This window comes from Corvus hawaiiensis, chromosome 26, assembly GCF_020740725.1.
Source record: "Corvus hawaiiensis isolate bCorHaw1 chromosome 26, bCorHaw1.pri.cur, whole genome shotgun sequence".
Taxonomy (NCBI): domain Eukaryota; kingdom Metazoa; phylum Chordata; class Aves; order Passeriformes; family Corvidae; genus Corvus; species Corvus hawaiiensis.
Window position 1 is genome coordinate 44,631,813 of NC_063238.1, and position 25,020 is coordinate 44,656,832.

General features: G+C 52.8%; 6 protein-coding genes across 9 annotated transcripts in view; 4 read left to right on the forward strand and 2 right to left on the reverse strand.

Annotated features, from left to right (window-relative positions):
* The window catches only part of LOC125317028 (feather beta keratin-like), a 65,669-nt gene that overhangs the window by 5,694 nt on the left and 34,955 nt on the right, over nucleotides 1-25,020 (forward strand). The window lies entirely within an intron of this gene.
* LOC125317031 (feather beta keratin-like) lies at nucleotides 146-4,335 on the forward strand. Of its 2 annotated transcripts, none has more exons than XM_048286625.1 (2): nucleotides 146-181; nucleotides 3,773-4,335. In XM_048286625.1, the coding sequence occupies exon 2, from the start codon at nucleotides 3,793-3,795 to the stop codon at nucleotides 4,126-4,128; it is 336 nt and encodes a 111-aa protein (XP_048142582.1). In that variant the 5' UTR covers nucleotides 146-181; nucleotides 3,773-3,792; the 3' UTR covers nucleotides 4,129-4,335. The 2 variants fall into 2 exon arrangements, with proteins under 2 accessions (XP_048142582.1, XP_048142583.1); XM_048286626.1 differs by lacking the exon at nucleotides 146-181 and adding an exon at nucleotides 3,545-3,578.
* LOC125317045 (feather beta keratin-like) lies at nucleotides 6,718-7,156 on the reverse strand. The gene has a single exon (XM_048286645.1). The coding sequence runs from the start codon at nucleotides 7,154-7,156 to the stop codon at nucleotides 6,821-6,823; it is 336 nt and encodes a 111-aa protein (XP_048142602.1). The 3' UTR covers nucleotides 6,718-6,820.
* On the forward strand, nucleotides 9,455-13,660 carry LOC125317033 (feather beta keratin-like). Of its 2 annotated transcripts, none has more exons than XM_048286630.1 (2): nucleotides 9,455-9,490; nucleotides 13,082-13,660. In XM_048286630.1, exon 2 carries the CDS (start codon nucleotides 13,102-13,104, stop codon nucleotides 13,435-13,437), a length of 336 nt encoding a protein of 111 aa, XP_048142587.1. In that variant the 5' UTR covers nucleotides 9,455-9,490; nucleotides 13,082-13,101; the 3' UTR covers nucleotides 13,438-13,660. The 2 variants fall into 2 exon arrangements, with proteins under 2 accessions (XP_048142587.1, XP_048142588.1); XM_048286631.1 differs by lacking the exon at nucleotides 9,455-9,490 and adding an exon at nucleotides 12,854-12,887.
* Nucleotides 15,687-16,416, reverse strand: LOC125317035 (feather keratin B-4-like). Its single transcript, XM_048286633.1, has one exon. The coding sequence runs from the start codon at nucleotides 16,414-16,416 to the stop codon at nucleotides 16,081-16,083; it is 336 nt and encodes a 111-aa protein (XP_048142590.1). The 3' UTR covers nucleotides 15,687-16,080.
* Nucleotides 18,712-22,876, forward strand: LOC125317032 (feather beta keratin-like). Of its 2 annotated transcripts, none has more exons than XM_048286627.1 (2): nucleotides 18,712-18,747; nucleotides 22,339-22,876. In XM_048286627.1, exon 2 carries the CDS (start codon nucleotides 22,359-22,361, stop codon nucleotides 22,692-22,694), a length of 336 nt encoding a protein of 111 aa, XP_048142584.1. In that variant the 5' UTR covers nucleotides 18,712-18,747; nucleotides 22,339-22,358; the 3' UTR covers nucleotides 22,695-22,876. The 2 variants fall into 2 exon arrangements, with proteins under 2 accessions (XP_048142584.1, XP_048142585.1); XM_048286628.1 differs by lacking the exon at nucleotides 18,712-18,747 and adding an exon at nucleotides 22,111-22,144.

Sequence of the window (25,020 nt, forward strand, 5' to 3'; positions counted from 1 at the left end):
ACACTCCCCAGCTCATGACTTGCAAGGTTGGGCCAGCCAAGAGATGCTCCTCCAAAATGCCCCGAGGGCAGGGCCCAAGGCTGCCCCGCCCCTCCACAACCAGCATAAAAGCTGTCTCAGTGCCTCTCTCCCTCACACGCTTCTCCTCACACCTTCTGCTTCTGCTCCTGCTGACAACCAGGTGAGCCTCAAGCCCCTGACCCTCCTGATCCTGCACCCCCAGGCCCTTCTCTTCCAGCACGCTCGATCCCAGCCTCAGCAGCCCTCACACCTCCCCACAGCCCCACAACAGCCTCCACACTCCCTCACCCTCCTGCATCACCGCCCCTCACACCCCCACACCCCTGCCCTGCCTCACACCCCTCTCTCTTCCAGGGACCCTCCACACCACACCCATGGCCTGCTACAACCGCTGCCAGCCCTGCGGACCCACCCCGCTGGCCAACAGCTGCAACGAGCCCTGTGCCCTGCAATGCCAGGACTCCAGCGTTGTCATCCAGCCTTCCTCTGTGCTGGTCACCCTGCCAGGACCCATCATGACCTCCTTCCCCCAGAACACCGCTGTCGGATCCACCTCCTCAGCTGCTGTTGGTAGTGAACTCAGTGTGCAGGGACAGCCCATCTCTGGTGGATTTGGTGGCTTTGGCTATGGCCTTGGCTATGGCCGTGGATTTGGCTATGGGCTGGGTGGCCTGGGCTGCTATGGCAGAAGGGGTGGCTACATCTGCTAAGGACCCTCGGCACCACCCTTGACACCACCAACTTGGGGTTCTGGCAACAGCTCCACCTTGCCTGGTGGTTGCCCTACTTGCTCGTCACACTGGATCCCTTCTTCTTTCTCCTGTCTTCTCATTCTTTTGCCTCAATAAAGTTGTCCTGCATCAAAGACTGGGACGCCCCCTGTTCTTTTGTAATTCCAGTCATCTCACATCCTCACCAAGCACATTTCACAGCTCAACAAGACATTGGGGTGGGGTATGTGCAACAACACCTTCCCTCACAGATATGTAAAAACAACTAATAAAACAGTCTGGCAAAGGAAGCACAGGATGGGACACCTGCCAGAACATGACACACACCCATCACCTGATACATCAAAGCTCTCCCAGGCACAGCTCTGGTAAAGTCTTTCATGTCAGTACACACTTGATGAACTCTCTTCCCCACCAGGACTCTTGAACCCTCCCAGCAAACTCTTCCACTTGGCCAGAAACTCTGGAGTGCAAGTGCTTCAACTCCCCTGCTCAAGCAAGAGCAGGATTTCCAGGACCATGGACAGTTTAGTGCTGGATCTCCCAGGAAAGGCACTCCAACACCTCTTCCACTCTGTGGCCTCACAATGAAAGATTTTTGCCTTCTTTAGCAATTGCATTCCATCTGTTTTCCCTTTGCTCTTTCCTTCTCTTCCTGCATGTGTGCACTGCTGAGAATAGCCCGGCTCCCTCGACTTCATTCCCTGCCATCAGGAATTTGCACACACTGATGACACCCCCCTGTCCACCCTTGTGCCCTGGGAGTCCCAGCTCTCTCAGTTTCTCCTCTACAAATGATTCATCAGCCTCTTTGGAATCTTGGGGGTCCTGAACTGGTCTTGATTCACTAAATCAACTCCATTTTCCCACTGTGGAGACAAAGGCTGCCCACAACACCTCACATGGGACCTCACCAGTGTTCAGGAGACACCAAGAGTCACCTCCCACTGCCTCATTACAACACTTCTCCCCAGTTCTGATCTGGAGACTGGGAGTCCCTTTTCCCACAATGATACAAGGACACCTCCTGCTCCATTTCTTCTAACTCAGAACCACAAAGGCTTTTTCAGAGAAGAAAAGAATTGTTCCAACTGATACCCAGACATTCCTTCCTACCTGGGATGACTCCTCCCAAGAAAAAGCACTTGGCATCTGCCCATGCTGAGCTCCAGCAAATGTCCAGAACCCGTCAGGTTTTCAGTGTTGGCCCAGTGGATCCAACTCCTGGGCTGCAGCACTGGAGCCTGGCTTCCATCAGGACTTCGGGACACTGACCACAAGCCTCCAGGTCCAGCTCTTCAGACATTTCTCAGGCCACTATGCTGGGCACTGACACAACCTGGACTTGCCTGGCTTGTTGGGGACTATGCAATGTTCTCCTCCAACAACCCTGGGCAACCTCCAAATCCTCATTCAGACAGTTCCAAGTGGCCTCAGACCATGGCAATCAGCCCAAGTGAAGACCCAAACGGCCCTGGATATCAAAGCCTTTGAGGCAAGAGTGTCATCACCCAAGCACCCACTGAGCATGTCCAAACAAAAAGGTGAGGTCTGATGTCAGGCTTTGCCAACTGGGATAAATGCATGGACGGATGGAAGGCAATGGAAGGTGCAACACCTCCTCCTTGGCACAGCTGCAAAGTCCAGACCAGCCAGTCAGCACTGTGAGAAACTGGGGGTAACTTTTCAGAAGGCACCCACAAACCATGGCACACAAGGGCCACAAGGTGACCTCAGTGATGACATCCCACCTCTCCAAAGCTTGGGTCACATCTTCAGCCTCCCCTGACGTGAACCATCAACAAAAGAATTTGACCTCTTAATACTTGCAATTAAAAGTTGCCGCCACAGGTGCACAGGGCCTCAGGAGCAGGACATGGAATTGCACAATTCCACAAATACACACACACCTACCTCATCAGAGAAGGACAGTGGAGCTCACTGATGGTCCGTTAGTAATTATCGGTTGTTTGCATACAGGAACACAACATTAACAATTACAGGTTATGAGTTATGAAACTTGTGGCTTGAATGCGGAATAAGTGAATTGATGTCACAGCCAGCCTGGGAAAAAAAGGGATCAAGCCCAGTTTGTTGTTTGTTTATTGGATTTCTTAACAAGGTCAAAGAATACAGTTTAAATGGCAGAGTACATTGTCATGTAAACTTGAGAAATGCAAATGGATCATAACGCTGGAACAAGTTCAGCCTAAATAACCTCCCCTTTTAAATATCCTCTCTCTTGATCCCATTCAAGACACAAGGGCATGAGTTCTTTTTCATCCATCAGGAAGCATTCCCAGACACCAGGAGCTTTCTGAGCGATTGCAGAGCGACCTCCCCCGGACATCAGCAGATCCCTCAGTGTACCTGGGGGCAACACAGAGACTGATGGACATCCAGTGGCACAGAAGAGGGGCCCAGTCTTCACAGGGCACGCACAAAGCACAGCACACCAGAGCCACAACATGACATCACTGATGACATTGCAAATCTCCAGGGCTCTGGTTGTTTATTCAGCCCTCCTTGACACACATTGAACAATCCAATCCTCCCAAACACCAACTCATGAAAGCTGCCGCCAAGGTCAGATGGGCACAGACTCAAGGGCAGAACATGAAACTAGAGAATTTCAGGAACGAAAACACTCCCTACCTCATGACTCACCAGGCTGGGACAGGCAAAAGCTGCTGCCTGCAAAATGCCCCAAGGCCATGGGACAAGGCTGTCCCGCCCCTCCACGACCAGCATAAAAGCCTGCCCAGAGCCTCTCTCCCTCACACACTTCTCCTGACACCTTCTCCTCCTTCTCCTGCTGACAACCAGGTGAGTCTCAAGCCCCTACCCCTCATGATCCTGCACCCCCAGGCCCCTCTCTGCCAGGACGCTCAGCCCCAGCCTCAGAAGCCCTCACACCTCCCCACAGCCCCACAACAGACTCCAAACTCCCTCACCCTCCTGCATCACCGCCCCTCACACCCCCACACCCCTGCCCTGCCTCACTCCCCTCTCTCTTCCAGGAACCCTCCACACCACAGCCATGGCCTGCTACAACCGCTGCCAGCCCTGCGGACCCACCCCGCTGGCCAACAGCTGCAACGAGCCCTGTGCCCTGCAATGCCAGGACTCCCACGTTGTCATCAACCCTTCCCCCGTGCTGGTCACCCTGCCGGGACCCATCATGACCTCCTTCCCCCAGAACACCGCTGTCGGATCCACCTCCTCGGCTGCCGTGGGCACTGAACTCAGTGTGCAGGGACAGCCCATCTCTGGTGGATTTGGTGGCTTTGGCTATGGCCTTGGCTATGGCCGTGGATTTGGCTATGGGCTGGGAGGCCTGGGCTGCTATGGCAGAAGGGGTGGCTACATCTGCTAAGGGCCCTCAGCACCACGTTTAACTCCACCAGTTTGGGGCTCTGGCAACAGTTCCTGCAAGCAAAGTACCTCAGCTGATGATCTCCCTGCTTGTGCGTCACTCTGGATTCCTTCTTTCTCCTGTCTGTTCTTTTTTTTTTTGCCTCAATAAAGTTTTCCTGCATCAAAGCCTGAGATGCCTCATTGTCTTTTTGAATTCCAATGAGCTCACATCCACACCCAGCACAATGCCAGACAGGCCATTGGTGTGGATGGAAAAGAACCACAACACCTCTCTTAGCAAAGATATCAACACCAGTAACCACCAAGACAGGCAACACCTCTCTTAGCAAAGATATCAACACCAGTAACAACCAAGACAGGCACTGGAAGCAGGGGAGGAGGGGACACCTTCCAGAACATGACACAAACCTAGGACCCACTACGCTTTGACGCATCCATGCTCTCCTGTGCATGGCTCTGGCAAAGTCTCTCTCTGGCAGCACACACTTGACAAAATCTCTTCCCGGTGGGACTCTTGAACCCGCCCAGCAAACAGGAGGAACACCATCATCCACTTGAGCACGAGCTCCGGAGTTCAAGTGCTTCATTCTCCTCTGCTCAAGCAAAGTATGCAAGGGCAGCATTTCCAGAACCATGGCCAGCTCAGTTTTGGATCTCCCACGACAGAAACTCCATCCGCTTTTCCACACTGTGACCACTCTCACACTCAAAGATTCTTTGGCCTTCTTTGCCCATGGAATTCCATCTGTTTTCACTTGTGCTCTTCCCCCTTGTGTGTGCACTGCTGAGAACAGCCGGGCTCCCTCAACTTCAATCCCTGCCATCAGGGATTTGCACACACTGATGACACCCTCCTGTCCATCCTTGTCCCCTGGCGGTCTCAGCTCTCTCAATCCTCTAGGAATGATTCTCCAGCCATTTCAGTATCTTGGTAGCCCTGATCTAGACTTGTTTCACTAAGCCCTTGTGCTTCTTTCCCTGGGCAGCCCAGAACTGCCCACACCACCTCACACGGGACCCCACCAGTGCGCTAAAGAGAGGAAAGGCCACTTCTCCCAACTTCATGACAAGAACTGTCTGAAACCTATCTCGGGCAGTGGTGATGCCTTTTCAAGGAAGGAAAGGATTGAGACCTTGTGGTCCCTTTGCTCTCCACCAGCACCACAGGGTCCTGCTCAGCAAAGCATCTTTCCAGCCTCAGCCCCCTGCATGACCTGGGGCCCAGTGCCATTCCTGACCAGATGAAGAACTTCACATTTCCCTTACTTGAACTTCAGGAGATTCCTTTAACCCTCAGCCGCTCCATTATCTGCCAACTTGCTGATGGGACAACAGTCCCACTGCCCATGTCATTGGTGAGGATGTTGAACAGGATTGGCCCCATGGATACAACTCTTGACCTACTTCCCTTGAGACTTGCCTCTATTGGCACTTTGGGCCACTGATCTGCAGCCTCTGGGCACAGCCCCTTAGCCACTCGCAGCCCACTCACTGCACTCTCAGGAAACCCAGACTTGCTCGGCTGCTCTGGGAGCGTGAAATGGCAAGGAGCCTCAAAGGCTTCACAAAAGGGTTGACTTCAACAGCAGCCACAGCTCTCTCCTCATGCCCAGGCCGAGTCACTGGGACAGAGCTGACACAGAGCTCAGACAAGGGCCATTTCCTGAACAGAAATCCTCCAAGAGGAGTGGCCTCAGCCCTGGGCACTCTCCACGACTCAAGACCCCAAAGACCTGGCTCACCTCTCCCCTGCTGCCACTCTCATTTGGCCTCTGCTCCCTTGCACAGGTGCCACCGACCTTCCTGGAATCAGTTCAGCAGGAAAAGACCCTTGAAATTGAGTCCAACTGATAATGCAGGATTATGAAATCCACCACTAAACAGCCAGATCTTAGAAACCTTTTTCTTGAAAAAGATCTAAATTTAAAATATAAAGTTTAACCTTTCCCTCAACACCACCAAGACCACCACTTACTCATGTCCCCAAGTGACACATCTACAGGGATATTAAATCCCTGCAGGGATGATGACTCCACCACTACCCTCTGCAGTCTGTGACAGGAAGGACAACCCTCACCATGAAGGAATATTCCTTAATATCCAACCTAAACTTCTCCTGGAGACACTTGGACTCTGGATTCCTGCTCTCCTATGGGGCACTAAAAGGGAAACAAGTTTCACACCAACTTCATTACGACCTCCATTCAGATAACGGACATCTGTAGTTGTCATGCAAGAAAAACTTTATTGCGACAAAATAGTGAAAAAGCAGGAGCAGTCAGTGGAAGGTTAACTGGGCTGAGGTGCAATCAGGGCAACCATCAGCCGAGGTCCTTTGCTTGCAGTAGGTTTGGCCAGAGCATCACAGCCTTCCTGCCCCACACTGGGAGCAGCCCAGCAGAGGTGGCCAATGGTCTCTGGCTTGGGAGAAGGGGTTTGCAGCAGAGGGGACTGGACAGAGCCAAAGGGGCGATGCAGAGCAGCCAGTGGAAGAAAATGAAGAAGGGAGATGGGCCATGCTTGTAGGCAGCCCGGGCTGGCCCCTTGGCTGCTGCCTTGCTTGGTGTCCTGAGGGCAGGATCTGGAAGCGCTGAGCCAGTTTGAGAGCCTCGGCCCAGAGAGGCGCCTTCAGTGCCTGAGATGTGTTCCAGGGAGTGGATGGCTGGTGTCAGGGGTGGTGCTGAGAGTCCTTAGCAGATGTAGCCACCCCTTCTGCCATAGCAGCCCAGGCCTCCCAGCCCATAGCCAAATCCACGGCCATAGCCAAGGCCATAGCCAAAGCCACCAAATCCACCAGAGATGGGCTGTCCCTGCACACTGAGTTCAGTGCCAACAGCAGCCGAGGAGGTGGATCCGACGGCGGTGTTCTGGGGGAAGGAGGTCATGATGGGTCCTGGCAGGGTGACCTGCACAGGGGAAGGGTTGATGACAACGCTGGAGTCCTGGCATTGCAGGGCACAGGGCTCGTTGCAGCTGTTGGCCAGCGGGGTGGGTCCGCAGGGCTGGCAGCGGTTGTAGCAGGCCATGGGTGTGGTGTGGAGGGTCCCTGGAAGAGAGAGGGGAGTGAGGCAGGGCAGGGGTGGAGGGGTTGAAGGGGCGGTGATGCAGGAGGGTGAGAGAGTGTGGAGTCTGTTGTGGGGCTGTGGGGAGGCGTGAGGGCTGCTGAGGCTGGGGCTGAGCGTGCTGGAAGAGAAGGGCCAGGGTGCAGGAGCAGGAGGATCAGGGGCTTGAGGCTCACCTTGTTGTATGCAGGAGCAGAAGGAGAAGGTGTCAGAAGAAGTGTGTGGGGCAGAGAGGTGCTGGGGCCAGCTTTTATGCTGGTCATGGAGGGGCGGGACAGCCTTGTCCCGTGGCCTTGGGGCATTTTGCAAGCTGAAGCTCTTGGCTGGCCCAGTTGGTGAGTCATGAGGTGGGGAGTGTTTTTGGGGAGTGTTTTCCTTCACAGAATTCTGCAGTGTCATGACCGGCTCCTGAGGCCATTTCCATCTGACCTTGGCGGCCGCTTTCATGGGTTGGTATTTGGGACGATTTGAATGTTCAATACATGACAGGTCAGGATGAATAAACAACCAGAGCACAGCAGAGTTGCGATATCATCACTGAGGTAATTTTGTGGCACTGGTGTGCTGTGTTTTGTGGGTGCCTTTTGAAGACTGGGACTCTGTTCTGTGCCACTGGATTTCCATCAGTCATTGTGTTGCACCCAGGAATGCTGAGGGAGCTGCTGATGTCCTGGGGAGGTCACTCTGCAATTGCTTGGAAATGTTATAGCACGTAGGAGTGTTCCTATGGATGAAAGGGAGCTCATGGTCTTGTGTCCTAAATGGGATCAAGAGAGAGGATCTGGAAAAGTAGAGGCTGGCCTGGTTGAACTTGTTCTGGTGTCACGGTCCATTCAGGTTTCTCATCTTTACACGACATGTCGTATTCTGTCATTTAAAGCATATTCCTTGTCCTCATTAAGAAATCCATTATACAAAGAACCAGCTCGGCTTGATCCCTTTTTTCCCAGGTTGGTCTGTCATGTCAATTTGTTTATTCCACATTCAAGCCATAAGGTTTCATATCTCATATCCTTTTAGTCTTAATAATCTCTTCTTGCAAGCAAAACCCAGTAATTACTAATGGTTGGTCAGCGTGGTCCTCTTCCCTCCTCTGCCATGGTGTGGGCGTTGCTGTGTGAAATTCTGCAACTCCATGTCCTTCTTTTGAGGCCATGTCCATCTGACCTTGGAAGGAGATTTGAAATGTCTTAGAGGTTAAAGGCAGGTGTTGACGGCGTGTGTCATGGTGGGCTGAAGATGTGACCAAAGCTTTAGGGGCATAGGGTGTGATCAGTGAGGTCACCCCATGGCATTGGTGTGTTCTGGTTTTCAGGAGCATTGTGAAGAGGGGTCCTGAACCATCACATCACTGTCAGGCTGGTCTGGCTTTGCAGGAGCACTGCTTGTGAGGAACTGCCCTTTCCATGCTGTTCTCTGCCTCCCCACCATGCTGCCAACACTCAGAGCCTGTCTGTATTCCTAGCCTTTCCTGTTGGAGATGGGAAAGCAATCCCTGTGATTTAGCAAGGCCTTCCATGCTCCCCAAAGTCTTGTGTTGGTTCATCCCGTAGCACTTGTCTCAGCTGGGACCAGCAAGGTCACACTGTGGAGTCCCAGTGCTGGACTGTGACTGACCCATGGAAAGGAAAAATGGTGAAGGATAAGGAGAGCAAGACACATGAAAAGCACAATTCCCCATCCATTTGTTAATCCACCCTTCAAACCCATGTGCCGGTGCTTTAGAAAGGTTGAGGGAGTGGACTGTCCTGGTCCCCACCACTGGTGGGGCCCCACACTGGAACAAGGTGATAGAAATGATTGACCAAGAACACGACAGGGAGACCATGACACTGATGGGACTGGGGTATCCTCAAAACGAAGAGAAGCTGAGAGAGCTGGGAGCTCTTCCAGGCAGAAGAGAAGAATTCAGATGGGACCTGTTGTCAACATGCCATGGCAGGACCTCACTGACAATACCCCAATTCTCCTAAGATTTGGCTGAATCTTCCACATGTCCTAATGTCATAAACAAGATAATGGTCACCAATTCTCTGGATTAAGAGGTTCTGCCACCAAGGTCAGATGGACACAGCCTCAAGGGGAGAGCACAGAATTGCAGGATTGCATGAATGAAAACACTCCCCAGCTCATGACTTGCAAGGTTGGGCCAGCCAAGAGATGCTCCTCCAAAATGCCCCGAGGGCAGGGCCCAAGGCTGCCCCGCCCCTCCACAACCAGCATAAAAGCTGTCTCAGTGCCTCTCTCCCTCACACGCTTCTCCTCACACCTTCTGCTTCTGCTCCTGCTGACAACCAGGTGAGCCTCAAGCCCCTGACCCTCCTGATCCTGCACCCCCAGGCCCTTCTCTTCCAGCACGCTCGATCCCAGCCTCAGCAGCCCTCACACCTCCCCACAGCCCCACAACAGCCTCCACACTCCCTCACCCTCCTGCATCACCGCCCCTCACACCCCCACACCCCTGACCTGCCTCACACCCCTCTCTCTTCCAGGGACCCTCCACACCACACCCATGGCCTGCTACAACCGCTGCCAGCCCTGCGGACCCACCCCGCTGGCCAACAGCTGCAACGAGCCCTGTGCCCTGCAATGCCAGGACTCCAGCGTTGTCATCCAGCCTTCCTCTGTGCTGGTCACCCTGCCAGGACCCATCATGACCTCCTTCCCCCAGAACACCGCTGTCGGATCCACCTCCTCAGCTGCTGTTGGTAGTGAACTCAGTGTGCAGGGACAGCCCATCTCTGGTGGATTTGGTGGCTTTGGCTATGGCCTTGGCTATGGCCGTGGATTTGGCTATGGGCTGGGTGGCCTGGGCTGCTATGGCAGAAGGGGTGGCTACATCTGCTAAGGACCCTCGGCACCACCCTTGACACCACCAACTTGGGGTTCTGGCAACAGCTCCACCTTGCCTGGTGGTTGCCCTACTTGCTCGTCACACTGGATCCCTTCTTCTTTCTCCTGTCTTCTCATTCTTTTGCCTCAATAAAGTTGTCCTGCATCAAAGACTGGGACGCCCCCTGTTCTTTTGTAATTCCAGTCATCTCACATCCTCACCAAGCACATTTCACAGCTCAACAAGACATTGGGGTGGGGTATGTGCAACAACACCTTCCCTCACAGATATGTAAAAACAACTAATAAAACAGTCTGGCAAAGGAAGCACAGGATGGGACACCTGCCAGAACATGACACACACCCATCACCTGATACATCAAAGCTCTCCCAGGCACAGCTCTGGTAAAGTCTTTCATGTCAGTACACACTTGATGAACTCTCTTCCCCACCAGGACTCTTGAACCCTCCCAGCAAACTCTTCCACTTGGCCAGAAACTCTGGAGTGCAAGTGCTTCAACTCCCCTGCTCAAGCAAGAGCAGGATTTCCAGGACCATGGACAGTTTAGTGCTGGATCTCCCAGGAAAGGCACTCCAACACCTCTTCCACTCTGTGGCCTCACAATGAAAGATTTTTGCCTTCTTTAGCAATTGCATTCCATCTGTTTTCCCTTTGCTCTTTCCTTCTCTTCCTGCATGTGTGCACTGCTGAGAATAGCCCGGCTCCCTCGACTTCATTCCCTGCCATCAGGAATTTGCACACACTGATGACACCCCCCTGTCCACCCTTGTGCCCTGGGAGTCCCAGCTCTCTCAGTTTCTCCTCTACAAATGATTCATCAGCCTCTTTGGAATCTTGGGGGTCCTGAACTGGTCTTGATTCACTAAATCAACTCCATTTTCCCACTGTGGAGACAAAGGCTGCCCACAACACCTCACATGGGACCTCACCAGTGTTCAGGAGACACCAAGAGTCACCTCCCACTGCCTCATTACAACACTTCTCCCCAGTTCTGATCTGGAGACTGGGAGTCCCTTTTCCCACAATGATACAAGGACACCTCCTGCTCCATTTCTTCTAACTCAGAACCACAAAGGCTTTTTCAGAGAAGAAAAGAATTGTTCCAACTGATACCCAGACATTCCTTCCTACCTGGGATGACTCCTCCCAAGAAAAAGCACTTGGCATCTGCCCATGCTGAGCTCCAGCAAATGTCCAGAACCCGTCAGGTTTTCAGTGTTGGCCCAGTGGATCCAACTCCTGGGCTGCAGCACTGGAGCCTGGCTTCCATCAGGACTTCGGGACACTGACCACAAGCCTCCAGGTCCAGCTCTTCAGACATTTCTCAGGCCACTATGCTGGGCACTGACACAACCTGGACTTGCCTGGCTTGTTGGGGACTATGCAATGTTCTCCTCCAACAACCCTGGGCAACCTCCAAATCCTCATTCAGACAGTTCCAAGTGGCCTCAGACCTTGGCAATCAGCCCAAGTGAAGACCCAAACGGCCCTGGATATCAAAGCCTTTGAGGCAAGAGTGTCATCACCCAAGCACCCACTGAGCATGTCCAAACAAAAAGGTGAGGTCTGATGTCAGGCTTTGCCAACTGGGATAAATGCATGGACGGATGGAAGGCAATGGAAGGTGCAACACCTCCTCCTTGGCACAGCTGCAAAGTCCAGACCAGCCAGTCAGCACTGTGAGAAACTGGGGGTAACTTTTCAGAAGGCACCCACAAACCATGGCACACAAGGGCCACAAGGTGACCTCAGTGATGACATCCCACCTCTCCAAAGCTTGGGTCACATCTTCAGCCTCCCCTGACGTGAACCATCAACAAAAGAATTTGACCTCTTAATACTTGCAATTAAAAGTTGCCGCCACAGGTGCACAGGGCCTCAGGAGCAGGACATGGAATTGCACAATTCCACAAATACACACACACCTACCTCATCAGAGAAGGACAGTGGAGCTCACTGATGGTCCGTTAGTAATTATCGGTTGTTTGCATACAGGAACACAACATTAACAATTACAGGTTATGAGTTATGAAACTTGTGGCTTGAATGCGGAATAAGTGAATTGATGTCACAGCCAGCCTGGGAAAAAAAGGGATCAAGCCCAGTTTGTTGTTTGTTTATTGGATTTCTTAACAAGGTCAAAGAATACAGTTTAAATGGCAGAGTACATTGTCATGTAAACTTGAGAAATGCAAATGGATCATAACGCTGGAACAAGTTCAGCCTAAATAACCTCCCCTTTTAAATATCCTCTCTCTTGATCCCATTCAAGACACAAGGGCATGAGTTCTTTTTCATCCATCAGGAAGCATTCCCAGACACCAGGAGCTTTCTGAGCGATTGCAGAGCGACCTCCCCCGGACATCAGCAGATCCCTCAGTGTACCTGGGGGCAACACAGAGACTGATGGACATCCAGTGGCACAGAAGAGGGGCCCAGTCTTCACAGGGCACGCACAAAGCACAGCACACCAGAGCCACAACATGACATCACTGATGACATTGCAAATCTCCAGGGCTCTGGTTGTTTATTCAGCCCTCCTTGACACACATTGAACAATCCAATCCTCCCAAACACCAACTCATGAAAGCTGCCGCCAAGGTCAGATGGGCACAGACTCAAGGGCAGAACATGAAACTAGAGAATTTCAGGAACGAAAACACTCCCTACCTCATGACTCACCAGGCTGGGACAGGCAAAAGCTGCTGCCTGCAAAATGCCCCAAGGCCATGGGACAAGGCTGTCCCGCCCCTCCACGACCAGCATAAAAGCCTGCCCAGAGCCTCTCTCCCTCACACACTTCTCCTGACACCTTCTCCTCCTTCTCCTGCTGACAACCAGGTGAGTCTCAAGCCCCTACCCCTCATGATCCTGCACCCCCAGGCCCCTCTCTGCCAGGACGCTCAGCCCCAGCCTCAGAAGCCCTCACACCTCCCCACAGCCCCACAACAGACTCCAAACTCCCTCACCCTCCTGCATCACCGCCCCTCACACCCCCACACCCCTGCCCTGCCTCACTCCCCTCTCTCTTCCAGGAACCCTCCACACCACAGCCATGGCCTGCTACAACCGCTGCCAGCCCTGCGGACCCACCCCGCTGGCCAACAGCTGCAACGAGCCCTGTGCCCTGCAATGCCAGGACTCCCACGTTGTCATCAACCCTTCCCCCGTGCTGGTCACCCTGCCGGGACCCATCATGACCTCCTTCCCCCAGAACACCGCTGTCGGATCCACCTCCTCGGCTGCCGTGGGCACTGAACTCAATGTGCAGGGACAGCCCATCTCTGGTGGATTTGGTGGCTTTGGCTATGGCCTTGGCTATGGCCGTGGATTTGGCTATGGGCTGGGAGGCCTGGGCTGCTATGGCAGAAGGGGTGGCTACATCTGCTAAGGGCCCTCAGCACCACGTTTAACTCCACCAGTTTGGGGCTCTGGCAACAGTTCCTGCAAGCAAAGTACCTCAGCTGATGATCTCCCTGCTTGTGCGTCACTCTGGATTCCTTCTTTCTCCTGTCTGTTCTTTTTTTTTTTGCCTCAATAAAGTTTTCCTGCATCAAAGCCTGAGATGCCTCATTGTCTTTTTGAATTCCAATGAGCTCACATCCACACCCAGCACAATGCCAGACAGGCCATTGGTGTGGATGGAAAAGAACCACAACACCTCTCTTAGCAAAGATATCAACACCAGTAACAACCAAGACAGGCACTGGAAGCAGGGGAGGAGGGGACACCTTCCAGAACATGACACAAACCTAGGACCCACTACGCTTTGACGCATCCATGCTCTCCTGTGCATGGCTCTGGCAAAGTCTCTCTCTGGCAGCACACACTTGACAAAATCTCTTCCCGGTGGGACTCTTGAACCCGCCCAGCAAACAGGAGGAACACCATCATCCACTTGAGCACGAGCTCCGGAGTTCAAGTGCTTCATTCTCCTCTGCTCAAGCAAAGTATGCAAGGGCAGCATTTCCAGAACCATGGCCAGCTCAGTTTTGGATCTCCCACGACAGAAACTCCATCCGCTTTTCCACACTGTGACCACTCTCACACTCAAAGATTCTTTGGCCTTCTTTGCCCATGGAATTCCATCTGTTTTCACTTGTGCTCTTCCCCCTTGTGTGTGCACTGCTGAGAACAGCCGGGCTCCCTCAACTTCAATCCCTGCCATCAGGGATTTGCACACACTGATGACACCCTCCTGTCCATCCTTGTCCCCTGGCGGTCTCAGCTCTCTCAATCCTCTAGGAATGATTCTCCAGCCATTTCAGTATCTTGGTAGCCCTGATCTAGACTTGTTTCACTAAGCCCTTGTGCTTCTTTCCCTGGGCAGCCCAGAACTGCCCACACCACCTCACACGGGACCCCACCAGTGCGCTAAAGAGAGGAAAGGCCACTTCTCCCAACTTCATGACAAGAACTGTCTGAAACCTATCTCGGGCAGTGGTGATGCCTTTTCAAGGAAGGAAAGGATTGAGACCTTGTGGTCCCTTTGCTCTCCACCAGCACCACAGGGTCCTGCTCAGCAAAGCATCTTTCCAGCCTCAGCCCCCTGCATGACCTGGGGCCCAGTGCCATTCCTGACCAGATGAAGAACTTCACATTTCCCTTACTTGAACTTCAGGAGATTCCTTTAACCCTCAGCCGCTCCATTATCTGCCAACTTGCTGATGGGACAACAGTCCCACTGCCCATGTCATTGGTGAGGATGTTGAACAGGATTGGCCCCATGGATACAACTCTTGACCTACTTCCCTTGAGACTTGCCTCTATTGGCACTTTGGGCCACTGATCTGCAGCCTCTGGGCACAGCCCCTTAGCCACTCGCAGCCCACTCACTGCACTCTCAGGAAACCCAGACTTGCTCGGCTGCTCTGGGAGCGTGAAATGGCAAGGAGCCTCAAAGGCTTCACAAAAGGGTTGACTTCAACAGCAGCCACAGCTCTCTCCTCATGCCCAGGCCGAGTCACTGGGACAGAGCTGACACAGAGCTCAGACAAGGGCCATTTCCTGAACAGAAATCCTCCAAGAGGAGTGGCCTCAGCCCTGGGCACTCTCCACGACTCAAGACCCCAAAGACCTGGCTCACCTCTCCCCTGCTGCCACTCTCATTTGGCCTCTGCTCCCTTGCACAGGTGCCACCGACCTTCCTGGAATCAGTTCAGCAGGAAAAGACCCTTGAAATTGAGTCCAACTGATAATGCAGGATTATGAAATCCACCACTAAACAGCCAGATCTTAGAAACCTTTTTCTTGAAAAAGATCTAAATTTAAAATATAAAGTTTAACCTTTCCCTCAACACCACCAAGACCACCACTTACTCATGTCCCCAAGTGACACATCTACAGGGATATTAAATCCCTGCAGGGATGATGACTCCACCACTACCCTCTGCAGTCTGTGACAGGAAGGACAACCATCTCCATGAAGGAATATTCCTTAATATCCAACCTAAACTTCACCTGGAGGCTGTTGGACTCTGGATTCCTGCTCTTCTATGGGGCACTAAAAGGGAAACAAGTTTCACACCAACTTCATTACGACCTCCATTCAGATAACGGACATCTGTAGTTGTCATGCAAGAAAAACTTTATTGCGACAAAATAGTGAAAAAGCAGGAGCAGTCAGTGGAAGGTTAACTGGGCTGAGGTGCAATCAGGGCAACCATCAGCCGAGGTCCTTTGCTTGCAGTAGGTTTGGCCAGAGCATCACAGCCTTCCTGCCCCACACTGGGAGCAGCCCAGCAGAGGTGCCCAATGGTCTCTGGCTTGGGAGAAGGGGTTTGCAGCAGAGGGGACTGGACAGAGCCAAAGGGGCGATGCAGAGCAGCCAGTGGAAGAAAAGGAAGAAGGGAGATGGGCCATGCTTGCAGGCAGCCCGGGCTGGCCCCTTGGCTGCTGCCTTGCTTGGTGGCCTGAGAGCAGGAGCTGGAAGCGCTGAGCCAGTTTGAGAGCCTCGGCCCAGAGAGGCGCCTTCAGTGCCTGAGATGTGTTCCAGGGAGTGGATGGCTGGTGTCAGGGGTGGTGCTGAGAGTCCTTAGCAGATGTAGCCACCCCTTCTGCCATAGCAGCCCAGGCCTCCCAGCCCATAGCCAAATCCACGGCCGTAGCCAAGGCCAGAGCCAAAGCCACCAAATCCACCCGAGATGGGCTGTCCCTGCACACTGAGTTCAGTGCCAACAGCAGCCGAGGAGGTGGATCCGACGGCGGTGTTCTGGGGGAAGGAGGTCATGATGGGTCCTGGCAGGGTGACCAGCACAGAGGAAGGCTGGATGACAACGCTGGAGTCCTGGCATTGCAGGGCACAGGGCTCGTTGCAGCTGTTGGCCAGCGGGGTGGGTCCGCAGGGCTGGCAGCGGTTGTAGCAGGCCATGGGTGTGGTGTGGAGGGTCCCTGGAAGAGAGAGGGGAGAGAGGCAGGTCAGGGGTGGAGGGGTTGAAGGGGCGGTGATGCAGGAGGGTGAGGGAGTGTGGAGGCTGTTGTGGGGCTGTGGGGAGGCGTGAGGGCTGTTGAGGCTGGGGCTGAGCGTGCTGGAAGAGAAGGGCCAGGGTGCAGGAGCAGGAGGATCAGGGGCTTGAGGCTCACCTGGTTGTGAGCAGGAGCAGAAGGAGAAGGTGTCAGAAGAAGTGTGTGAGGGAGAGAGGTGCTGGGGCCGGCTTTTATGCTGGTCGTGGAGGGGCGGGACAGCCTTGTCCCGTGGCCTTGGGGCATTTTGCAAGCTGAAGCTCTTGGCTGGCCCAGTTGGTGAGTCATGAGGTGGGGAGTGTTTTTGGGGAGTGTTTTCCTTCACAGAATTCTGCAATGTCATGACCGGCTCCTGAGGCCATTTCCATCTGACCTTGGCGGCCGCTTTCATGGGTTGGTATTTGGGACGATTTGAATGTTCAATACATAGGTCAGGACGAAAAAACAACCAGAGCACAGCAGAGTTGCGATATCATCACTGAGGTAATTTTGTGGCACTGGTGTGCTGTGTTTTGTGGGTGCCTTTTGAAGACTGGGACTCTGTTCTGTGCCACTGGATTTCCATCAGTCATTGTGTTGCACCCAGGAATGCTGAGGGAGCTGCTGATGTCCTGGGGAGGTCACTCTGCAATTGCTTGGAAATGTTATAGCACGTAGGAGTGTTCCTATGGATGAAAGGGAGCTCATGGTCTTGTGTCCTAAATGGGATCAAGAGAGAGGATCTGGAAAAGTAGAGGCTGGCCTGGTTGAACTTGTTCTGGTGTCACGGTCCATTCAGGTTTCTCATCTTTACACGACATGTCGTATTCTGTCATTTAAAGCATATTCCTTGTCCTCATTAAGAAATCCATTATACAAAGAACCAGCTCGGCTTGATCCCTTTTTTCCCAGGTTGGTCTGTCATGTCAATTTGTTTATTCCACATTCAAGCCATAAGGTTTCATATCTCATATCCTTTTAGTCTTAATAATCTCTTCTTGCAAGCAAAACCCAGTAATTACTAATGGTTGGTCAGCGTGGTCCTCTTCCCTCCTCTGCCATGGTGTGGGCGTTGCTGTGTGGAATTCTGCAACTCCATGTCCTTCTTTTGAGGCCATGTCCATCTGACCTTGGAAGGAGATTTGAAATGTCTTAGAGGTTAAAGGCAGGTGTTGACGGCGTGTGTCATGGTGGGCTGAAGATGTGACCAAAGCTTTAGGGGCATAGGGTGTGATCAGTGAGGTCGCCCCATGGCATTGGTGTGTTCTGGTTTTCAGGAGCATTGTGAAGAGGGGTCCTGAACCATCACATCACTGTCAGGCTGGTCTGGCTTTGCAGGAGCACTGCTTGTGAGGAACTGCCCTTTCCATGCTGTTCTCTGCCTCCCCACCATGCTGCCAACACTCAGAGCCTGTCTGTATTCCTAGACTTTCCTGTTGGAGATGGGAAAGCAATCCCTGTGATTTAGCAAGGCCTTCCATGCTCCCCAAAGTCTTGTGTTGGTTCATCCCGTAGCACTTGTCTCAGCTGGGACCAGCAAGGTCACACTGTGGAGTCCCAGTGCTGGACTGTGACTGACCCATGGAAAGGAAAAATGGTGAAGGATAAGGAGAGCAAGACACATGAAAAGCACAATTCCCCATCCATTTGTTAATCCACCCTTCAAACCCATGTGCCGGTGCTTTAGAAAGGTTGAGGGAGTGGACTGTCCTGGTCCCCACCACTGGTGGGGCCCCACACTGGAACAAGGTGATAGAAATGATTGACCAAGAACACGACAGGGAGACCATGACACTGATGGGACTGGGGTATCCTCAAAATGAAGAGAAGCTGAGAGAGCTGGGAGCTCTTCCAGGCAGAAGAGAAGAATTCAGATGGGACCTGTTGTCAACATGCCATGGCAGGACCTCACTGACAATACCCCAATTCTCCTAAGATTTGGCTGAATCTTCCACATGTCCTAATGTCATAAACAAGATAATGGTCACCAATTCTCTGGATTAAGAGGTTCTGCCACCAAGGTCAGATGGACACAGCCTCAAGGGGAGAGCACAGAATTGCAGGATTGCATGAATGAAAACACTCCCCAGCTCATGACTTGCAAGGTTGGGCCAGCCAAGAGATGCTCCTCCAAAATGCCCCGAGGGCAGGGCCCAAGGCTGCCCCGCCCCTCCACAACCAGCATAAAAGCTGTCTCAGTGCCTCTCTCCCTCACACGCTTCTCCTCACACCTTCTGCTTCTGCTCCTGCTGACAACCAGGTGAGCCTCAAGCCCCTGACCCTCCTGATCCTGCACCCCCAGGCCCTTCTCTTCCAGCACGCTCGATCCCAGCCTCAGCAGCCCTCACACCTCCCCACAGCCCCACAACAGCCTCCACACTCCCTCACCCTTCTGCATCACCGCCCCTCACACCCCCACACCCCTGCCCTGCCTCACACCCCTCTCTCTTCCAGGGACCCTCCACACCACAGCCATGGCCTGCTACAACCGCTGCCAGCCCTGCGGACCCACCCCGCTGGCCAACAGCTGCAACGAGCCCTGTGCCCTGCAATGCCAGGACTCCAGCATTGTCATCCAGCCTTCCTCTGTGCTGGTCACCCTGCCAGGACCCATCATGACCTCCTTCCCCCAGAACACCGCCGTTGGATCCACCTCCTCAGCTGCTGTTGGTAGTGAACTCAGTGCCCAGGGACAGCCCATCTCTGGTGGATTTGGTGGCTTTGGCTATGGCCTTGGCTATGGCCGTGGATTTGGCTATGGGCTGGGTGGCCTGGGCTGCTATGGCAGAAGGGGTGGCTACATCTGCTAAGGACCCTCGGCACCACCCTTGACACCACCAACTTGGGGTTCTGGCAACAGCTCCACCTTGCCTGGTGGTTGCCCTACTTGCTCGTCACACTGGATCCCTTCTTCTTTCTCCTGTCTTCTCATTCTTTTGCCTCAATAAAGTTGTCCTGCATCAAAGACTGGGACGCCCCCTGTTCTTTTGTAATTCCAGTCATCTCACATCCTCACCAAGCACATTTCACAGCTCAACAAGACATTGGGGTGGGGTATGTGCAACAACACCTTCCCTCACAGATACGTAAAAACAACTAATAAAACAGTCTGGCAAAGGAAGCACAGGATGGGACACCTGCCAGAACATGACACACACCCATCACCTGATACATCAAAGCTCTCCCAGGCACAGCTCTGGTAAAGTCTTTCATGTCAGTACACACTTGATGAACTCTCTTCCCCACCAGGACTCTTGAACCCTCCCAGCAAACTCTTCCACTTGGCCAGAAACTCTGGAGTGCAAGTGCTTCAACTCCCCTGCTCAAGCAAGAGCAGGATTTCCAGGACCATGGACAGTTTAGTGCTGGATCTCCCAGGAAAGGCACTCCAACACCTCTTCCACTCTGTGGCCTCACAATGAAAGATTTTTGCCTTCTTTAGCAATTGCATTCCATCTGTTTTCCCTTTGCTCTTTCCTTCTCTTCCTGCATGTGTGCACTGCTGAGAATAGCCCGGCTCCCTCGACTTCATTCCCTGCCATCAGGAATTTGCACACACTGATGACACCCCCCTGTCCACCCTTGTGCCCTGGGAGTCCCAGCTCTCTCAGTTTCTCCTCTACAAATGATTCATCAGCCTCTTTGGAATCTTGGGGGTCCTGAACTGGTCTTGATTCACTAAATCAACTCCATTTTCCCACTGTGGAGACAAAGGCTGCCCACAACACCTCACATGGGACCTCACCAGTGTTCAGGAGACACCAAGAGTCACCTCCCACTGCCTCATTACAACACTTCTCCCCAGTTCTGATCTGGAGACTGGGAGTCCCTTTTCCCACAATGATACAAGGACACCTCCTGCTCCATTTCTTCTAACTCAGAACCACAAAGGCTTTTTCAGAGAAGAAAAGAATTGTTCCAACTGATACCCAGACATTCCTTCCTACCTGGGATGACTCCTCCCAAGAAAAAGCACTTGGCATCTGCCCATGCTGAGCTCCAGCAAATGTCCAGAACCCGTCAGGTTTTCAGTGTTGGCCCAGTGGATCCAACTCCTGGGCTGCAGCACTGGAGCCTGGCTTCCATCAGGACTTCGGGACACTGACCACAAGCCTCCAGGTCCAGCTCTTCAGACATTTCTCAGGCCACTATGCTGGGCACTGACACAACCTGGACTTGCCTGGCTTGTTGGGGACTATGCAATGTTCTCCTCCAACAACCCTGGGCAACCTCCAAATCCTCATTCAGACAGTTCCAAGTGGCCTCAGACCATGGCAATCAGCCCAAGTGAAGACCCAAACGGCCCTGGATATCAAAGCCTTTGAGGCAAGAGTGTCATCACCCAAGCACCCACTGAGCATGTCCAAACAAAAAGGTGAGGTCTGATGTCAGGCTTTGCCAACTGGGATAAATGCATGGACGGATGGAAGGCAATGGAAGGTGCAACACCTCCTCCTTGGCACAGCTGCAAAGTCCAGACCAGCCAGTCAGCACTGTGAGAAATTGGGGGTAACTTTTCAGAAGGCACCCACAAACCATGGCACACAAGGGCCACAAGGTGACCTCAGTGATGACATCCCACCTCTCCAAAGCTTGGGTCACATCTTCAGCCTCCCCTGACGTGAACCATCAACAAAAGAATTTGACCTCTTAATACTTGCAATTAAAAGTTGCCGCCACAGGTGCACAGGGCCTCAGGAGCAGGACATGGAATTGCACAATTCCACAAATACACACACACCTACCTCATCAGAGAAGGACAGTGGAGCTCACTGATGGTCCGTTAGTAATTATCGGTTGTTTGCATACAGGAACACAACATTAACAATTACAGGTTATGAGTTATGAAACTTGTGGCTTGAATGCGGAATAAGTGAATTGATGTCACAGCCAGCCTGGGAAAAAAAGGGATCAAGCCCAGTTTGTTGTTTGTTTATTGGATTTCTTAACAAGGTCAAAGAATACAGTTTAAATGGCAGAGTACATTGTCATGTAAACTTGAGAAATGCAAATGGATCATAACGCTGGAACAAGTTCAGCCTAAATAACCTCCCCTTTTAAATATCCTCTCTCTTGATCCCATTCAAGACACAAGGGCATGAGTTCTTTTTCATCCATCAGGAAGCATTCCCAGACACCAGGAGCTTTCTGAGCGATTGCAGAGCGACCTCCCCCGGACATCAGCAGATCCCTCAGTGTACCTGGGGGCAACACAGAGACTGATGGACATCCAGTGGCACAGAAGAGGGGCCCAGTCTTCACAGGGCACGCACAAAGCACAGCACACCAGAGCCACAACATGACATCACTGATGACATTGCAAATCTCCAGGGCTCTGGTTGTTTATTCAGCCCTCCTTGACACACATTGAACAATCCAATCCTCCCAAACACCAACTCATGAAAGCTGCCGCCAAGGTCAGATGGGCACAGACTCAAGGGCAGAACATGAAACTAGAGAATTTCAGGAACGAAAACACTCCCTACCTCATGACTCACCAGGCTGGGACAGCCATGAGCTGCAGCCTGCAAAATGCCCCAAGGCCATGGGACAAGGCTGTCCCGCCCCTCCACGACCAGCATAAAAGCCTGCCCAGAGCCTCTCTCCCTCACACACTTCTCCTGACACCTTCTCCTCCTTCTCCTGCTGACAACCAGGTGAGTCTCAAGCCCCTACCCCTCATGATCCTGCACCCCCAGGCCCCTCTCTGCCAGGACGCTCAGCCCCAGCCTCAGAAGCCCTCACACCTCCCCACAGCCCCACAACAGACTCCAAACTCCCTCACCCTCCTGCATCACCGCCCCTCACACCCCCACACCCCTGCCCTGCCTCACTCCCCTCTCTCTTCCAGGAACCCTCCACACCACAGCCATGGCCTGCTACAACCGCTGCCAGCCCTGCGGACCCACCCCGCTGGCCAACAGCTGCAACGAGCCCTGTGCCCTGCAATGCCAGGACTCCCACGTTGTCATCAACCCTTCCCCCGTGCTGGTCACCCTGCCGGGACCCATCATGACCTCCTTCCCCCAGAACACCGCTGTCGGATCCACCTCCTCGGCTGCCGTGGGCACTGAACTCAGTGTGCAGGGACAGCCCATCTCTGGTGGATTTGGTGGCTTTGGCTATGGCCTTGGCTATGGCCGTGGATTTGGCTATGGGCTGGGAGGCCTGGGCTGCTATGGCAGAAGGGGTGGCTACATCTGCTAAGGGCCCTCAGCACCACGTTTAACTCCACCAGTTTGGGGCTCTGGCAACAGTTCCTGCAAGCAAAGTACCTCAGCTGATGATCTCCCTGCTTGTGCGTCACTCTGGATTCCTTCTTTCTCCTGTCTGTTCTTTTTTTTTTTGCCTCAATAAAGTTTTCCTGCATCAAAGCCTGAGATGCCTCATTGTCTTTTTGAATTCCAATGAGCTCACATCCACACCCAGCACAATGCCAGACAGGCCATTGGTGTGGATGGAAAAGAACCAAAACACCTCTCTTAGCAAAGATATCAACACCAGTAACCACCAAGACAGGCAACACCTCTCTTAGCAAAGATATCAACACCAGTAACAACCAAGACAGGCACTGGAAGCAGGGGAGGAGGGGACACCTTCCAGAACATGACACAAACCTAGGACCCACTACGCTTTGACGCATCCATGCTCTCCTGTGCATGGCTCTGGCAAAGTCTCTCTCTGGCAGCACACACTTGACAAAATCTCTTCCCGGTGGGACTCTTGAACCCGCCCAGCAAACAGGAGGAACACCATCATCCACTTGAGCACGAGCTCCGGAGTTCAAGTGCTTCATTCTCCTCTGCTCAAGCAAAGTATGCAAGGGCAGCATTTCCAGAACCATGGCCAGCTCAGTTTTGGATCTCCCACGACAGAAACTCCATCCGCTTTTCCACACTGTGACCACTCTCACACTCAAAGATTCTTTGGCCTTCTTTGCCCATGGAATTCCATCTGTTTTCACTTGTGCTCTTCCCCCTTGTGTGTGCACTGCTGAGAACAGCCGGGCTCCCTCAACTTCAATCCCTGCCATCAGGGATTTGCACACACTGATGACACCCTCCTGTCCATCCTTGTCCCCTGGCGGTCTCAGCTCTCTCAATCCTCTAGGAATGATTCTCCAGCCATTTCAGTATCTTGGTAGCCCTGATCTAGACTTGTTTCACTAAGCCCTTGTGCTTCTTTCCCTGGGCAGCCCAGAACTGCCCACACCACCTCACACGGGACCCCACCAGTGCGCTAAAGAGAGGAAAGGCCACTTCTCCCAACTTCATGACAAGAACTGTCTGAAACCTATCTCGGGCAGTGGTGATGCCTTTTCAAGGAAGGAAAGGATTGAGACCTTGTGGTCCCTTTGCTCTCCACCAGCACCACAGGGTCCTGCTCAGCAAAGCATCTTTCCAGCCTCAGCCCCCTGCATGACCTGGGGCCCAGTGCCATTCCTGACCAGATGAAGAACTTCACATTTCCCTTACTTGAACTTCAGGAGATTCCTTTAACCCTCAGCCGCTCCATTATCTGCCAACTTGCTGATGGGACAACAGTCCCACTGCCCATGTCATTGGTGAGGATGTTGAACAGGATTGGCCCCATGGATACAACTCTTGACCTACTTCCCTTGAGACTTGCCTCTATTGGCACTTTGGGCCACTGATCTGCAGCCTCTGGGCACAGCCCCTTAGCCACTCGCAGCCCACTCACTGCACTCTCAGGAAACCCAGACTTGCTCGGCTGCTCTGGGAGCGTGAAATGGCAAGGAGCCTCAAAGGCTTCACAAAAGGGTTGACTTCAACAGCAGCCACAGCTCTCTCCTCATGCCCAGGCCGAGTCACTGGGACAGAGCTGACACAGAGCTCAGACAAGGGCCATTTCCTGAACAGAAATCCTCCAAGAGGAGTGGCCTCAGCCCTGGGCACTCTCCACGACTCAAGACCCCAAAGACCTGGCTCACCTCTCCCCTGCTGCCACTCTCATTTGGCCTCTGCTCCCTTGCACAGGTGCCACCGACCTTCCTGGAATCAGTTCAGCAGGAAAAGACCCTTGAAATTGAGTCCAACTGATAATGCAGGATTATGAAATCCACCACTAAACAGCCAGATCTTAGAAACCTTTTTCTTGAAAAAGATCTAAATTTAAAATATAAAGTTTAACCTTTCCCTCAACACCACCAAGACCACCACTTACTCATGTCCCCAAGTGACACATCTACAGGGATATTAAATCCCTGCAGGGATGATGACTCCACCACTACCCTCTGCAGTCTGTGACAGGAAGGACAACCCTCACCATGAAGGAATATTCCTTAATATCCAACCTAAACTTCTCCTGGAGACACTTGGACTCTGGATTCCTGCTCTCCTATGGGGCACTAAAAGGGAAACAAGTTTCACACCAACTTCATTACGACCTCCATTCAGATAACGGACATCTGTAGTTGTCATGCAAGAAAAACTTTATTGCGACAAAATAGTGAAAAAGCAGGAGCAGTCAGTGGAAGGTTAACTGGGCTGAGGTGCAATCAGGGCAACCATCA